Genomic DNA, 17,835 nt, shown 5'->3' with positions numbered 1-17,835 from the left:
CACCGAATGATAATTTTAGGATATTAATGCTAGAATTTAACATATTGGACACGCATACATCTAACTCAAGCCATAAAATTATTCCTAATCTGAAAAATGTGTATAAACTTTTTATGTATTCTCCCCAGGAATGTAGTTTATTTAAAATATCTACGGTCTAAAGTTGGTATTTGGTTGGCATGTAGAAATTTATACCTTTGCAAGGAAAAAGAGACATAACATACATGGTGTCTGTGATAATGAGAAACAAAAAAACAGGATGTGTATGTATAACTCTTAGCACAGTGCCTGCTACATGGTCTGGCACTCTGTAATGGTGCAGGTATATTTTATCTTATATATAAAGATAAGGTACCTATAAAGGCTAAAAAATTATCAACTGTTCAAGATGGAATCATAAGTTTCCTTTGAAGGGAGGCCGTTGGGCCTTCGTAAGAGCCTGCTAATAAAAAACCATTTCCATTGTTGCCCAGAGTCTTTAAATTTCTTTATATACCCTCAAAGTTGCATTTTAGGCCTTGGTTTAACACCATTTTATTCACTATTTGAATTGGTACTTAAAGGGGTAAATGAAATAGAGGAATTTAAATGTGATTTTTTTTTTAGCCATACCTTGTTATTTCCACCATTTTAAGGGGTCTGGGGATGTTAAGGAGGCACCTTTACCCCAAGAAGGGACTTCCAGACTTTTGCAGAATGCTCAGAGCTGGAAAGACTGCAGGGAAACGTCCCTGCTGAGAATGGCCAACGGGTAATCCTTCCTAATACCATTGTTACTTAATTTTTCTTTGCTCAGTTTTGTTCCTTCTCACTCCCATTAATCAGCTGTATTAATTTCATTACAGAAAAAAAGCTAGCAACAAATAAAGGAGAAAGATATGTGAAAGTAAATAATATAACCATAGATTTTGTTTTTAAATAGTATTTAGCTGGGTAGGTTATATAAATACAAAATAAATTGTACTTCAAGGCACATTTCTTTATTTGTAACTATTATTTGCAAGCTAGAGTGCAAGAATATGGGTACCGTTTCTGAAAGTCATACTCTCTTCCACTATTCCTGAATTTGTATCTGCTGGAAGCGTAGTATGATTGGCATGTAAAATAATAAAAGTGGAAGAAAATTAGTTATAAATACCTAAAGACTTGTCTTTTTCAGGAGCATGTAAAACACATGTTGAGTATATCTGTATCTGTTCATCCCATGATCTGATGCCATACCTAATTCTTGTATATAAAAATAGTTTACTTAAGGATGTACTTATTTAAGGCATTTTATAGATGCTGCTCCTCAGTTTCCTGTCCTTCATACATGAATCCTTTCTGAAATGGTGCTAACACTGAATATGGGTATCTTCCTGGTCCCTTTTTCTTTGATAAAGCGTTTGAAAAGTTACTCAACCCATCAGAAAGCATACCTGCAGCCTCAAGGGGGCAGTGTTTAGTCATAGCCATAGAAAATCATTTTAGCAAGAGTCACAAGAATGTCATTTTAATGGTTTTTTTTTTTAAGAGTATTACTGCTTAGATTAGTAGACTAGTAGTACACTGTAATAATTAAAGTCATTACCACTAAACGTATTTTTTTGTTTACATTTCAATGTGTTCTTATAAGACAGGCTTGGTATGTATGTATTATCTAGTTATACTTAATAAGAGGAAAACAACTGGGTAGTTTAGGAAAATAAGGGAATATTAGAGCAGAAAGAGCCTTAGATATTATCTTGTCCATAACCCTCATTTTTAAGAGTTGAATTAAGTCTCCCACACTCACAGAGACCTCTTTTCCAGTGATTTCTGTTATTGTCTTAATTCTGTTCTCTAAAGATCTGTACTACATTTAGACTAAATGTAATCTCTTTTATATCACATTTAGCGTAATCTAGTTCTTTTTACTTACAAGCGTTTAAAAGTATCTCTCCTTACTCACCTCTTCTTTAGAGTGTATTTTCCTAATCATTTCAATTAGACCTTAGGTGTTATAGTGTCTGGTTTATTCATCATCCTGTTTACCTCAACCGGTTCCATTTTCTAAGTGGCTTTCAAAATGTGTAGTTAGAATTGAGCACAGTATTTCATTACTACTTAGTATATAATTTATTTTGAGAAAAATAAATTATGACTTTGTAGCTTTTCTAACACGGTTTGAATGTTTAAATTTTAGTCTTATTCTAAGGTTTTTTTAAAGCTTAATATTAATAAGAAAGAAAACATGTAAGAACTTCAAATCCCAAGTCATATATCAGAAAATGTCATCAGTGCAGTCTAGAATTTTCAGCCGTAGTTTATTCTTGAAAAGATGATAAAGGCAAGATTATAATTTCTTATTTTAACAAAAAGAAGTATCTTTGCCAAAAATGAAACTGCTACATTAACATTTTTAGATAATTTTACATTACAAAAGGAATCAGAATTATTTCATATTCTTTGTGTAATTTTACTTTTCTGGTCACGCACTACTGGAGAGGTACTATAATATGAAAAATTAGTTCTACCTCAATAGAGTAGAGCAATGGTAAAGAATATTGCTGAAGAGTGATCATTCCAAAAACATGATTTTGAGATCTACTTTTACATTCACATTTGAGTTAGGGTTATGGTTAATGATCGGGCACTTTTACATCCTAAAAGAAATATATTTTGCATCTTATGTAAAAGACCTAGTTCTTAAAACATAATTAATTTAAGTAGTACTTTGAAAAACATGCAATACAATATAAACAACCTATTTAAAAATTAGTTTTGTTGAAAGAAATGTGTAATTTTTTATTATAGGAGGAAACCTAAAAATACTAACTCCTTTAGTCAAAGAAAATATGAGTCTTGGAATTTCTCATTTGGTACCTTTTATAAGTACTGTACTTCTTTTTGTTTCATTGATATATTTATCTCTGTTTATTTTTTGTTGTCTCTTGTTTTTTATTGTGAAAATTTTTAAACATACAGAAAAGTAGAGCCAATAAGCCTCCATGTATCCTTCACCCAGCTTTAGACATTGTCACCATTTTGCCTTTCTAGTTTCATCTCTTCCCCACCATTTTTTTCCCTGAAGTAAAGTAAATCCCAAACATTATTTCATTTCACCAATGAATACTTTAGTATATATTTATAAATACTTTAAAATATATATATCCATTATATGGATAATAGTAGTTTAATATTATATGACACCCAGTTCATGCTCAGTGTTCCCTAGTTGTCTTTAAAAATGTGTTTCTTAAACATTTTGTTTGAATTAGGATCCACCAGTTTTCTACACATTGCGTTTGGTTAATATGTCTTTTATTCCTTCTTAATTTAACAGCTTGGATTAACTTCAGTCATCCTTGCCACATCCCTCATTAATCATTAACAATTGGGGCTAAAATACCCTATGATTCCCTGTTATTTAACTTTTCTGTATGAGACCAGTAAGAGTTCTACATTGAAGAAGGAAAAATAGGATAAAGCTTTGTTAGCACTTATAAAAACAAAAATAAGCTTAATTTACAAATATATGACAGGAGAGTCAATAAAATACCTAATGTAAATGGTAATAGTGTAGGGAACCAGAAAGTTCATTATGAGGGAATTTGATAGCTCTGACAAATTTACCCTTTAGTTAAAATTCTGGGATTATATTTGTGTCACTCTTCAGTATTTGTATTTGGCTCAAACTGATCCTCTTGGTTACTCCTACTTATTAGAATTTCCTGGAATTTTTTATGCAGTATTTTCATTTCAAGGAAACAGTTTGACTAATTTTTTGCTGTTGTTGTTGTAAATAGATTGATTCTAATATTATCTTCCCTTCCTTTCTCTCTGATCCTCTTCTCTCCCCACCCCCGCCCCCAAACCCCCCGGTTCTGCTTTCTTACTCTTAGTTTATATGGCTTTAAGAATCCACAGGTGAATGATTGTCAATCCATGTTCCCAGCTTTAACTTCTATTGATAGATAATTGCACTTATTGATCTGTCCCTGTCTCCAAAGTGAACTCATCATCTTTCATCCAAAATATGGTTTCCCTCTGTACTTCTCTATTAGCATAAATAATAATTGTAACAACTGGCATTTACTGAGAATCAGAGCCAGGCTCTTCATGTATAGTTTCTCTAGTCTTCCCAGCATCCCAAAAGTTAGATTTTATGATTTACACTTTATAGATGAGGGAATTGAGGATCAGAGAGGTTAAATAGTTTGCCCAGGGTCACATAGCTAGTTAAAAGGTAGATTGAAATTCTGAGTCCTGATCTGTCAAGCTGGAAAGTCCACATCCTATCCATGATACCTGTACTGCCCTAAAATGCATGTTTTTCATGCATGTATATGTTTTCTCACTAACAATATGATAAAATAATAAGAGTGGGACTCTATTAGAGAAATAACTTCAGTCACATCCCAAAGTAGATTTTTTTTTCTCTTAGAGCTTGGAACTCAAAAGTTCTTATGACTTCACATTTCTAAGAACCTTTTCTTTTGGCATTTTATTCTCTTCCTTTATTCATTTTTATGCTGTGGCCTTATATGTTTGTGTTTTGTCTATTTTTAAAAAATTATTATGACTTTCAGTAAGAGGTTTTCAGCAATTTTTAACTTAATTTTGCTCCACTATTTCCAGTATTACCTTATAAATAAACAAATATATTTAATATTTTCCCAAAGTTTAAATGTATTACCTTTAAACAATGTTTTGAAAATGATGTGCTACCATTTCTGTGAGAAATTTAGTATTTTTTCCTTTGTGGTATGTATGTTATGAGTGAAATCTGAGTTAAACTTCAAAGAAAATGTATTGCCTCAAATTGTTTTAAGCTACATTATAATTATTATGTGTTTTTCAGAGAGAAAGGATGGGATATAGAAGAGAAAAAAAATGTAGCTTATATTAAAAAGACTTATGCATACAATTAGAATCCTTGTATTATCCATCAAAATTTATAACCGAGCAACTTTAAAGACTAAAGTTGTTAGTTAAAATAGCTTTTGCTGCAAAGTAATATTTACAACATTTCTACTTATATGGTTACATCATTTTTAACACCTGAAATTCCCTTTGCTTTTTACTATATATTGTTTTATATTCATTAAAACCTTAAAGGAAATATTATACAAAGAAGAAATAATTTGCAGTTGATTTTTTTTGTGAAGAATATATGTAAGTAAATCAAATGGGTGAATTTATAATAAATTTCTCCTTTTAATCTATGATTGTGTTTCTACCCAATTTTATTAACTTAAAAAATCTTAATTCTAAATAATGTATATTCTGTGACAGTAACAACAATGCAGTCTTGCCTCTAATTCATATGAAATGAATTTGACTTCCTAAACATATTTCTAAAATTAGTTATCTCTTAAAGGAGTTTCTAAAAGGTAATCATTAAAATTACAAATGTAAATTTTATATGTTGGAAGTGCATAACTATCAATGGAATCAAATTCATAAGCCTATGCTATAAGATATGAATATTTTTCAGTGTCATTTCACAAACTATGTGGTTGTGCTTTTTCACAGAACACTCCTATGACACCTTCACCAGCTGTTCAAGTACAGAGCCAGCCTAACAGTTCTCAGCCTTCTCCATTCAGTGCATCTAGTCAACATGGAGATCCAGTGAGAAAACCTGGGCACAACTTCATGTGTCTGTGGCAATCTTGTAAAAAGTAAATGGCAGTTCTATTTGATATATGTAAATGCTTTTTATTCTGGAATGCCTTTGTATTTAAATTTCTGTCATCTCTAGTTTCATGAAAATTTTTTCTTTTGAAACCACTAACTTTTTGGCAAAAATATTTTATGTTAGAAGTGATAGTTACATAGATCCAGTGGTACCTAAGCCAAGAAATTTATATAAATGGTGGAAAGAGCTTCATTGCCTTGTGGTAGTTATTAGAGAATATTTCAGTATTAGTTTTTAACAAAAGAAAATCAGCTAAGAATTTGAACTTATATTTGGTTATGAAAAGAGATAGGTTTATTAAAGTGACTTGAAGTTAGTGGTAGTCATAGAATACCTATATAACAGAAACTTAAAGATAATCTGTTATTGAAGAATGATTTGTCTTAAATTTGAGTTTAAGATGGACACCCCATGAAAATTTTTAAAACCATATTATCTCACAGTTTAATAACTAAGATGAACAATAAGTGGAATTGAACTTCTTAAACAAGGCTTTCTTAGTCTTAAAGGAAAACTTGTGAATAATATTGAACTTGAGAATAATATTGTTTAAACTAAAATGTCAGTTCCTTTAACAATACTCAGCTAAGAACCTTTGCCTTGTCACTTTTTTAGAGCTCTAGGACTAAGGCACTTGTTTTAATAGATATAATATCCTTCATTTTTTTAGATATCAAAGATGCCATTTTACTTTTCCTAACTATAGCAGAAATTGCCTCATCCTTTTAAAAATTGTATTTGCTATTCATAATTTTTATGATATAGACAGATTTCATATATGGATTTGTTGTAGGATTGTGGCTGTCAGTGTAGCCTAGGGATTATTAATAGTATGCAAAATTTCTTTGGACAGTGTTTATCAAACTTTAAATCTCAACCCAGCAGTGGGGTCATGAAATCATTTTGGCAAGTCTACCAGGAGGGTTTTGCTTGTTTTTCTTTTCAGTAAAAAAGTGAATAAAATATATCAGATTCCATTATGTTAGTAAGGGTAAGTATTGTTTTCAGTTATATGTGTATATAATATAAGTATGTGTATCTAGGTCATAGTGTAAAAATCTGTCAAAAAGGTTGTTTAAAATTAGTGCTTTAGGTTCTATTTCTTTCATTTATTTAATTTGACCATCTTTTTTTTTTTTTAAGTTTATGTTGTAAGTTAATTTGAAACTTTTTTCATTGATGTCAAATTCTATTCTTTTTTTATATTTTGTTTTTGTTTTTCCATTGCAAAATAGTAGCTGATGGAGTAGGTAGTCAGTTAACGCTGTTTGTTGACTAAAAAGTTTGAGAATAGCTTCTTTAGATGAAGTGTTAGAATATTTCAAGAAAAAAAAATTTGCTGGAAGAGTTAATGAACCTAAATGCACAGCAGTTTCCCATCTTGCTAGTAGGATTAGTGTTACAGAATTTGATGATCTACCTCTTCTTTTTAAGTCTCTTCTGAAAAAGACTCAACAAGACTTCTTAGACCTTGTCAATTTTTAAAGTCATTTTTAGATACTGCATTTGGTAAATAAGTTCAGTTTGATTCTGCAAATACTTACTGAGCACCCTTTTAGAAGGGTTCATGTGCTGGGAGGTAGAGATAAAAGATCACTCTCAGCTTTTAGGGAAGCAGATCCAAAACACAAATAAATTACAGTTTAAATAAGTACTGTACAAAGATAGTCTTATAGCGTTATTGGCAGCATAATGGACAGTTAATGTAATGCTGGGGTGGTTAGAAAAGTTTTGCTATAGACATTTCTTTTGAGTTGGTTGTTAAAGAATGAGTAGGAGTTTGTCATGCAAAAATAATTCCAGTCAGCAATTATAGAAGGAGCTAGTTATGCCCAGGGAACTATGAGAAGCTTAGGATACCAAGAGCATAAGGATGTGAGGAGAGTAAAGGCTTTTATTACAGTTGACCCTTCATATCTGCATCTGAGGGTTCCACCGAACATGAATCAAAAATACTCCCCCCAAAATTCCAGAAAGTTTGAAAAAGCAAAACTTGAATTTGCCGTGTGCTGACAGCTATTTACATAGCATTTGCATTGTATTAGGTATTATAAGTAATCTAGAAATGATTTAAAGTATATGGGGGTATATGCTTAGGTTATATGCAAATACTTTGCCATTTTATATAAAGGACTTGAGCATCTGCAGATTTTGGTATGTAAGGGGGACCTGGAACCAATCCGCAATGGATACCAAGGGATGACTCTATTCATTTTTAGTTTCAATTCCAAGTGGAGTAATCCATGTCGTAGCTATTGTCCCTAGATAGCTATGCTCTAATTTCTTTAATATCTGATCAAAAATAGTAATGAAGAATCTTCCTTGTTTCAGTCAGATTCAGAACTAAAATTATTTCCTTCACTGATATATTATTGTGAAATGCGCCATTCACCCTTACATCACACATATTAGTAATTTCCTTACATCACACGTATTAGTAATTTCTTTTTTAATCTGCAGACATGTATCTCTAAAAATTGAGGACCCTACTCTTTAACCATAATTTATACCCCTGCAGAAAAATAACATTAATTTCTTCAATATTATGAGTTCTTCAGATAGCCAGTCAGTGTTTACATTTCTCCGCTTGTCTTGTGTTTACTTAGAGTTTGAACTGGAATCCGAGATTCAAACATTGACTCTGGTTGAAGTCTTTTAAGTCTCTTTTAATCTGTAGATTACCCCTCCATCTCTCAGTTTTTTTCCTCGCAGTTTTTTGTCGATAAAAGCAGGTCATTTGTCCTGTAGAGCATCACAGTCTGATTTTGCTGCTATTGTGTAGCATGTTACTCTGACCTTGAATTTTCTGTAAGTTAGTAGTTAGGTCCAGATGTTTGATCAGATTCCAGTTTGATTTTTATGAAGAGTGTTTTAGAAATGGCATTGTGTACTTCCGTCAGGTGATAGGTACTATCTTGTGTCTCTTTTTGTGATGTAAACTGCCATTGAAAATTATGGCCTAGATACATTATTTTATTGTTTATAAAATGTAAAACTTTCCTTTTTATCAACTCTGATTTCTCTGAAGAATAGTTTCTAGAGAAAAGGCTAGAGAGACTATTATTTCTCTTATTTACCAATTTTCAAAATAATGAGTTGTTTACTAATACTGCACAAAGCTGACTATGAGGTTAGGTTTTCTATTTTTTTATTTGCTTTTGATTTTAGTATCATTGGGAACGAACTTATGAACATAAACATATTTGAGGTATTTCAGTGCATTGCAGTTATTATATCCTTGGTCTTCAAATTGTCTCATCTTTGGCCAGTGAAGGCCTCTTCAAGCTGGTTGTGATCTTAATATGTCTTTGATAGCTTCCTTGCTCTCTGTTACATGAAATGTTCCAGACTTAACTTGTATATTTCCTGCCCCATATGGGGAATCAACTATTTCTCCAAGGATGTCTGGTGTCTTTTAATGGGAAATGATATTTAGTCTAGGCGTCAGGGAGTACCCATTGCTTTTAAGTTGGTTATTGCTTCTAGGACTTTTCAGTGGACAGACTAGAAAAACTAATGGTTTTTATTTCATGTTTAGAAAGACCTTCTCAATGCTTAGATCATAAAATACACATTTTGTTGCCTTCTGCACTTTAATATTTTTTTTGATCCATCTGTAATTTCGTTTCATGTATAAAGTGAAGTGTGAATCTAACTCTGTTGTTTTCCAAATGACTAACATATTGATGAGTGCATTTTTCCTTTAGGCATTCGAATGGCCACCCTCGATATGTACTAAATTTCTGTATGCTTTTTCTGTTTCTGAATTACTTGTTATCCCAGTGGTCTCTGTCCTTATCATACTGTCACTTTCAGTTTTGATGTTGGATGGCAAGTTCCACCTCCTAATTTTCTTTTTCAGTGTTTCTCATTATTGTTTCAAGCACTTACCTTGCACTGTGTTAGGTTTCGAAATTAGAGTGATGTATAAATCAGACTTGATATGTGCACGGATATTTATCCTTTCAAATGAACTTTAGAATGTTTCCAGAGATTCCCCCAGGAAAGCATGTTGGGATTTTCATTTTAATTCCTTTTAGTGAATAGGTATTTTTGTTTGTTTTTAGGTAGTGAATATTTTTCCAGTATTGATTTTTTCCTTACAAGAAAAAAGTATCATCCCATGGTATTATAGTCTTTTTCACCCCAGTAGAGCTTTAACATTTTCTTCACATAAATCCTGCAACTTTATTAAGTTTATTGCTAGTTATAGTTCTTTTTTCTTGTTAACCATAAATGATCTTAACTTCTACTGTATTTTTAACTGGTGGTTGTTTTCTGTATTTATGCCTCTTAGTTTGTCCTCTCATCCAATTATAATATCTAATGTTTCCAGAACAGTTATATAATAGTAGAGTGGTAATATTTATCTTATTTCTTCAAAAAAATTTAATAGACTATTTTTAGAGCAGTTTTAGATTTATAAAAATGTTGAGCTAGTAGTGCAGAGAGTTCTCTCATATACTTCCTCTTCCCTGTGCAGTTTCCACTAGTATTAACACTTGAATTCGTGTGGTACATATGTTATGATTGATGAGTAGTATTTATACATTATTATTAACTAAGTCCATAGTTTCCATTAGGATTCACTCTTTGTGTTATAACTTCTGTGGATTTTGACCATGCATGGCATCATGTATCCACCATTATATTATCTTACAGAATACTATTACCACCCTGAAAATCTTCTATGCTTCACCTATTCATTTGTCCTCACTGCCTCCCCTCCTAACCCCTGCTAACTACTGATTTTCTTTCTTTCTTTTTTTTTTTTTAACTATCTCTGTATAGTTTTTCCTTTTCCAGAGTGTCATATAGTTGGAATCATACAGTATGTAGCCTTTTCAGACTGGCTTCTTTCACTAAGCAGTATGTGTTTAAGGTTCCTCCCTGTCTTTTGTGGCTTGATAGCTTATTTTTATTGCTGAATAATCTTCCATTGTTTGGATGTACCAGTTTGCTTATCCCTTCAACTATAGAAGGACATTTTGGTTGCTTTTGGTTTGGGACAATTATAAATAAAGCCACTACAAACATTTGTATGCAGGTTTTTGTGTGGACATACTTTTTCAACTAATTTGGGCAAATATTTAGGATTACAATTGCTTGATCATATGGTAAGACTATGTTTAGCATTGTAAGATACCGTCATACTGCTTTCCAAAGTGGCTCTGACATTTTGCATTCCCGCCAGCAATGAATGAGAGTTCCTGTTGCTCCACATCCTCGTCAGCATTTGATATTGTCAGTTTTTTCAATTTTAACCATTCTGTATCTCTGTTTTAATTTATATTTCCTTAATGACAAACGATGTTGAGCATCTTTTCATATGCTTATTTACCATCTGTATATCTTCTTTGGTGGGGTGCCTATTTAGATTTAATTCATTTTTTAATTGGGCTGTTCGCCAAGTTCCTAGTAAGCCATGGGTGTTAGATTTTGTCAGATGCTTTTTCTACATCTATTGATATAATCATATGATTTTTCTTCTTTAGGCTATTGATGTGATGGATTACATCAATTAATTTTTGAATATTGAACCAGCCTTCCATACCTGGAATAAATAAATAATTTTTTCCCCAGCTTTGCTCAAGATATTTATTCAGTGCTCTCACAATTGGCCTCAGTGGCTCAGCAAAGGAGTAGAGCAGGGTAGGGGGGCCCACAGTGAAAAAGTGCATCATTCATTTTTCATTAGTATATAGTTCTTTTTATACATTGTTTGCTTTGATTTGTGAATGTTTTTCTTGATGATTTTTACATCTATGTTCATGAGAGATACTAGTCTAGTTTTTCTATCTTTGTGTGAGTTTAATACTAGGGTAATGCTAGCCTCATAGAGTGAATTAGGAAGTATTCACTTTGCTTCCATTTTCTTGTAGGCGTCATAGAGAATTGGTATCATTTCTACCTTAAATGTTTGGTAGAATTCAGCAGTGAAACCATCTTGGCCTAGTGCGTTTTTTTCTTTTTTTCTTTTTGGAAAGTTATTAATTATTGATTCAATTTCTTTAATAATTACAGGCTTATTCAGGTTATCTACTAATCCTTGTGTGAGTTTTGGCAGATTGTGTCTTTTATTGGTCCACCTTATCTAAGTTACCAAATTTGTGGCATAAAGTTATTCATAATATTATAATATTATAATATTATTATTATCCTTTTAATATCTTTGGGGTCAGTAGCTAGAGCTCCGCTCTTATTTCTGGTATTAGTAATTTGTGTTTTCTCTCATTTTTTCTTTTTTAAGCTGGCTAGAGGTTTATCTCTTCCAGCTTTTGGTTTTGTTGATTTTCTCTCTTGATTCCCTGTTTTCATTTAATTGATTTCTGCTCTGATTTTTATTCTTTCTTTTCTTTTGCTTGCTGTGAGTTTACATTACTCTTCTTTCTCTAGTTTCCTAAAATGGAAGCTTAGATTATTGATTTTAGATTGTCTTTTCTAATACATACATTTAATGCTATAACTTTCCCTTTGTATACTGCATTAGCTATATCCCACAAATTTTGATAAGTTGTATTTTCATTTTCATTTAGTTAGAATATTTTAGAAGTTTGTTGTTTGATCTCCAAATATTTGGGGATATTTCAGCTATCTTTTTGTTAGAGATTTCTAGTTTAACTCCACTGTGATCTTAAAGCATACTTTTTATGGTTTCTATTCTTTTAAATTTGTTAAGGTATGTTTTCTATCCCAGAATGTGATCTATCTTGGTGAATGTTCATGTAAGCATGAGAAAAATGTATTTTCTGCTATTGTTGGGTGAAGTATTATATAAATGTCAATTAGATCCAACTGATTGATGGTGCTGGTTAATTCAACTACATCCTTACTGATTTTCTGCCTGCTGGAACTGTCAATTACTGATAGAGGTGTGTGGAAGTCTCCAAGTATAAAGGTGGATTTGTCTATTTCTCCTTGCAGTTCTATCAGATTTTGCCTCATGTTTTGATGCACCTTGTGTTAGGATTACATACCTTAAGAATTGTCTTTGTGAAGAATTGACCTCCTTACCATTATGTAATAATGTCCCTCGTAATATCCTTGCTCTCAAGTCTGTTTTTTCTGAAACTAATGTAATTAATCCAGCTTTCTTTTGATTAGTGTTAGCATGGTACATATTTTTCCTTCCCTTTACTTTTAGTCTATCTCTGTCTTTTTATTTAACCACAGATTGTTTTTTATTTACTCTGCCAGTCTTTGTCTTTTAATTAGTGTATTGAGACCAGTCATATTTAAAGTGATTATTGATACAGTTGTATTAATGTCTGTCGTATTTGTAAATGTCTTCTATTTATTTCACTTGCTTTTGTTTCTTTTGTCTGCCCATGTTATTCTGCTTTTTTGGTTTTAATTGAGTACTTTATATAGTTCCATTTTCTCGTCTCTCTTACCATACCAATTATACTTCTTTGAAAATTTTTTATGGTTGTCCTAGAGTTTGAAATATATATTTACAGCTACTCTAAGTCTGCTTTCAAACAACAATATATGGCTTCATGGGTATTTTAGGTACCTTGTAACAGAGTATTCTTCTTTCCTAGTGTCCGTTATGCCATTGCTGTCATTCATTTTACTTATCCAAAAGCTATAATCACCAAATACATTGTTCCTATTATTTTGAACAAACATTCCTCTATTATAATCAGTTAAGAATAAGAAGTATAAAATATTTTACCTCCATTTGTTCCTTCTCTAACACCCTTCCTTTCTTTATATAGAGCTGAATTTTTGACCTCTACCACTTTCTTTGTCTCTAAAGAACTTCTTTTAACATTTCTTGTAGGCAGGTCTGCTGTGCAAATGCACTCAGTTTTTGTTTGTCCGAGAAAGTCTTTATTTCTCCTTCACTTTTGAAAGACAATTTGTGGACACAAAATTCTAGGTTGGTGAGTCTTTTTCTTTCAATACTTTATAAATATTTCACTCTACTCTTTTTGCTTGCAGGGATTCTCAAGAGACATCCAGTATAATCTTATCCTTCTTCTTCTATCAGTAAGGTGTTTTTTTCCCCTCTGTCTTCTTTCAAGATATTTTGTCCTTGGCTTTTAGCAGTTTGAATATGATATGCTTAAGTGTAGTTTTTACATCTATCCTAACTGATGTTCTCTGAGTTTCCTAGATCTGTGGTTTGGTGTGTCATTCATTTTGGAAAATTCTCAGCCATTCTTATTTCAAATATTTCTTGTTTTTTTCTCTCTTTCCTCTTTCTGCCATTCCCAGTACACATATGTTACATCTCTTGTAATTGTCTCCCAGTTCTTGGATGTTCTGTTTCCCTTTTTTTCATTCTTTTTTGTCTATATTCTTCAGTTTGGGAATTTCTATTGACATATCTTCAAGCTCACCAGTTCTTTCTTTTGCCATGTGCAGTCTACTGATGATTTTATCAAAGGCATCCTTTATTTGTTACAGTTTTTTTTTTTTTTAATTTCTAGCATTTCCTTTTGATTCTTAGTATCTTCATTTCTCTGCTTACATTCTCTTCTTACATATTACAGCTTTTTTCATTAGAGCCTTAGCATATTAACCATAATCATTTTAAATTCCCAGGATGATAATTCCAAAATCTCTGCCATGTCTTAGTCTGGCTCTGATGCTTATATTGTATCTTAAGTCTGTGGTTTTTGTTTTGTTTTGTTTTAACACCTAGCATGCCTTATAAGTTTTTGTTAAAAGCTGGACATGTATCAGTTAATAGGAACTGAGGTAAATAGACCTTTAGTGTGAGTTTTATGTTTATCTAGCAAGGAGTTATGCTGTGTTTAATGTTTGCGCTTGTGTTTGGGTTACCTTAGATTCTCCTTTTAAAGTAGAGTCTGTATCTTACTTACAGCTCTCTCCGTTGTAATCCACAGTCACTATACCGGAGCACTGTTGATGTGCTGATAAGGTATTGGGGAGGGGAAGCATTCTATAATCTCATGATTAAATTTCACCTTTTTTTTTTTTAAAGTGGATTTGAGTCTAGGGGCTATGACTTTGAGAAGAGTTTCTTAGCCTTTATTTTTCTCCCCTTATGTGAGACAGGGAGTCTAAAGGGGCTCAAGTTTTCTGATTGCTCTTCCCCTTGGTCAAATTAGGCTCTGGTAAAGTAATTTTTCTTGAGAGCAGGCCTTAATTAAGGAGAAAAGAACACCCTGGGCATATTTTAAAATGTTACTTTCTCACTCTCCCTGTTGGAAGTGCTAGGGAGTTGTTCTCATCTTCACCGTGAGAACCTGCTACGGTTCCTGGAAATAAAACTCACAAAAGTGTGGGCTTTCCCCAGAGACTGGCCCTTCAGGATTTTTTGCCTTTCAAGATAGTCCATACTGGGTCTCCATCAGTTCCTGCTTCAGTACTCCTACCAGTTATTGACTTAAGCAGTTATTTGTGTTTCTCTATATTCAACTGTCTGTCTAGTTTTCAGGGAAACAGTTTGCCTTGTGACCTCAGTTCTCTGATATTTTAAGAAGAGTTGTTAATTTTCATTTTGTTCAGCTTTTTTCTTGTTCTGAGGATGGGAGTGACAGCTTCCAAGCTCTTTATATGTATGAGCAGAAACTAGAGGTCCTTATTCTTATCTTTATTCTTACTAATATATTGTCAGCATGATGTTAACATCAGTTTATGATTGAAATATATAAACAATGTATGATTATATTTTGTCTTTTTTTTTTTTCAAAGAAAGGATACCCCCAAAATTCCCTGTAATAAAAAACACCTATGAACTGCTTTTTTAATTCTGTGTAGTTGGCGAAAGCACTCAGTACCTCTGGGTAGCCAGGAATTTACATTCATTGTTTTCAGTACTATATTTCTTGGCCACAGTGTCCTTTGAATGGGCAGTGTCGGGATAAAGGAGAAATTTGAGAGAGCCCCTGCAACTTACCTCAACAATAGGATCTCTGCTTTTTGCCTTATGTATAGGGGTTTTAAGTCATATTTTGTTTGCACAATGGGTTCTACTGCTATAAAGATATTTGAAAGCCATGTTTTTAGAATATGCTTTTCCTCATAGATATCTAGTTAATAATTGCTATTGAAAAGGTGAAAATTAATCTCCCTTTGGGAGGAACATAGTCTATGTTGTTTTTCTATTTAGAATTCCATCATTAAAGGTCAAACCAGAAATGTAAAGAATCTCAAATTTATTCTAAACAAACATTTCCAACAGGGAAACTGTTCTGTCTAGGAACCAGGGACTAATATTTGTATTAATAAAATCAGTATTCCCTGACCACCCTGGAATCTACTCAAGTGATGCTGAGGTTCAAATTACTGGGTTCCTACTGAAACTTATACAGTTGTAGTTCCTCCTAAAGATTCTAACATAGGTTTTATTACTCCTACTGTACAAGCCTGAATAATATTTTTGTATCAAGGTGAGGTTTAAATAACTGTTGGTCTCATGGGAAATAATAGAAAATAATAACAACAACCACCAGCCTCACTGTATGCTACGAATGAATAAAAACTTTTAAAAACTTATAGGTACTAGAATTTGTATTCTCAGCAAAGGTGCTTCTACTTTGTCTAGAAATATCATCCAAAATTTATGGTAAATCTTTAATTTCTTCTAGTAATTGAAATTTCAAAAATATTGTAGTCATTTTTAATAGTAAAATGAAAAAATTGAAATATTTAACAAAAACTGATGGCAGTTTTATACATTTTATTTAATGTAAAGAAGTATCTAAAGACCAGTTGAGTGTGATATATGAAACTGCCATCTTGATTATTTGAAAATATTTGATAAGTAAGATATCCAGAGTGGAAATTTGTAATTCATGATACTGTGCCTTCATCAATGACTGCTTACTTCTGGTTAAGTTGCCAGTTTAAGTTGAAATTAATAAGATTGATCAACAGGATGGATGAATGAAATTCATTTTATAGCATCTTTTGTCAGAATTTTGTGGTCATAAAACCAGAAGATATCTTCAGAGGGTTGATGCTTTGGCTTCTGGAAGTTTTTTCACATTAGTACAATGTCTGGCACATAAAAGGCTTTTAATTAATATTTGTTGAGTGCATTAATTGAATGAAGATTAACTAGATTGATTATGTAGTCAACAGTTCTTTGCTGACCTAGTTTGTTGGCATTGTGTCTTTTCAACCATCGAGATAACAGTTCATCATAGTGCTATTTTTACATTTATAAAATCATTTATATTTTATGTAAAAGCTCTAGAATCACTGGGTATTTTGCTAGTACAACTAATAAGCCTTTATAAATGTAAGATTAATTTCACGTAATAGTCTTTTTTGGTAACATTAGTTTGAGGAGTATGTGTTCCTTGTGTTCCTTAACTACTGACCTGCCGTAAATAAAATGTATTATTAGGAAAAGTCCCAATTTCCTCCACAGTTGATGACAGAGTTGTTTTTTGGTTTGTTTTTTATTTTTGGTTTTTGTTTGTTTGTTTGTTTTTTACCTTGCTTCCTTCTTCCAAACACTGAATACCAAAGACTACCTAAAGATGGTACCTGAAAGCAAAAAGTTATATACCATGAGACAAATTTGCCAAATTGTGTTGAAGTCCTTTTCATTGTTACTTAAAATATTTGGGAAAAGAATTTCTTGGGGTGAGAATCTATCCTGTAGATCCTTTATTTATTCTTTGGAAACTGTGTACAAAATAAGGAGAATTATGTACCAATGCTAATCTCAAGCCTAGTATACTTTCAGAATTTGCCAGCATTTTAAAAACAGAAAAAATTTATAGCATAATAGATACTGTGTATAAAAGTGTAGTGCCTCAGTTTTTACCTAGTAATGAATGTATACATATTATCCAAGTAAACAATTATGTATTCTAGTATAGTAGAAAAAAATCAGATCTTTAGTGTTAGACATATCTGGTTTCAAATCCCAGCTCTTGCCACATAGTTCTGTGGCTCTAGAAAGTTATAGAAAGCTTGAAAGCTTGTTTCCTCAGCAGTATAGTGGGGATAGTTTTGCCTTCTTCTGAGAGCCATCATAGAATTCAAATAACATGATGTTTGTGAATATGCCAGATACATAATAAGCCCTGAGCAAACAGAAGTTCAGGTACTTTACACTGTGTGCAGCTTTGTCAAGAACAGTGTGAGGTAGTATACTGCCATAGCTTTCAAGAAATTCAGGCAAGTATCCTAAGTCTCAAATTTATTTGTGTGCTTTATTTATCTCATTAAAAACACACGAA

The 17,835-nt window shown here is 32.2% G+C and overlaps 1 protein-coding gene across 1 annotated transcript in view; it reads left to right on the top strand.

The window, feature by feature from the left end:
• Positions 1-17,835, top strand: part of ARID2 (AT-rich interaction domain 2) — a 169,178-nt gene that overhangs the window by 129,765 nt on the left and 21,578 nt on the right. Inside the window, exon 16 of the mRNA XM_061205258.1 lies at positions 5,497-5,645. Within this exon, the coding sequence (XP_061061241.1) occupies positions 5,497-5,645 (149 nt within the window). The remainder of the gene's footprint in view (positions 1-5,496; positions 5,646-17,835) is intronic.

This window comes from Eubalaena glacialis, chromosome 11 (assembly GCF_028564815.1).
Source record: "Eubalaena glacialis isolate mEubGla1 chromosome 11, mEubGla1.1.hap2.+ XY, whole genome shotgun sequence".
In the NCBI taxonomy this organism is placed as follows: Eukaryota; Metazoa; Chordata; class Mammalia; order Artiodactyla; family Balaenidae; genus Eubalaena; species Eubalaena glacialis.
The sequence above is the reverse complement of the archived record's forward strand: the minus strand, read 5'-3'. Positions and strand labels throughout refer to the sequence as shown.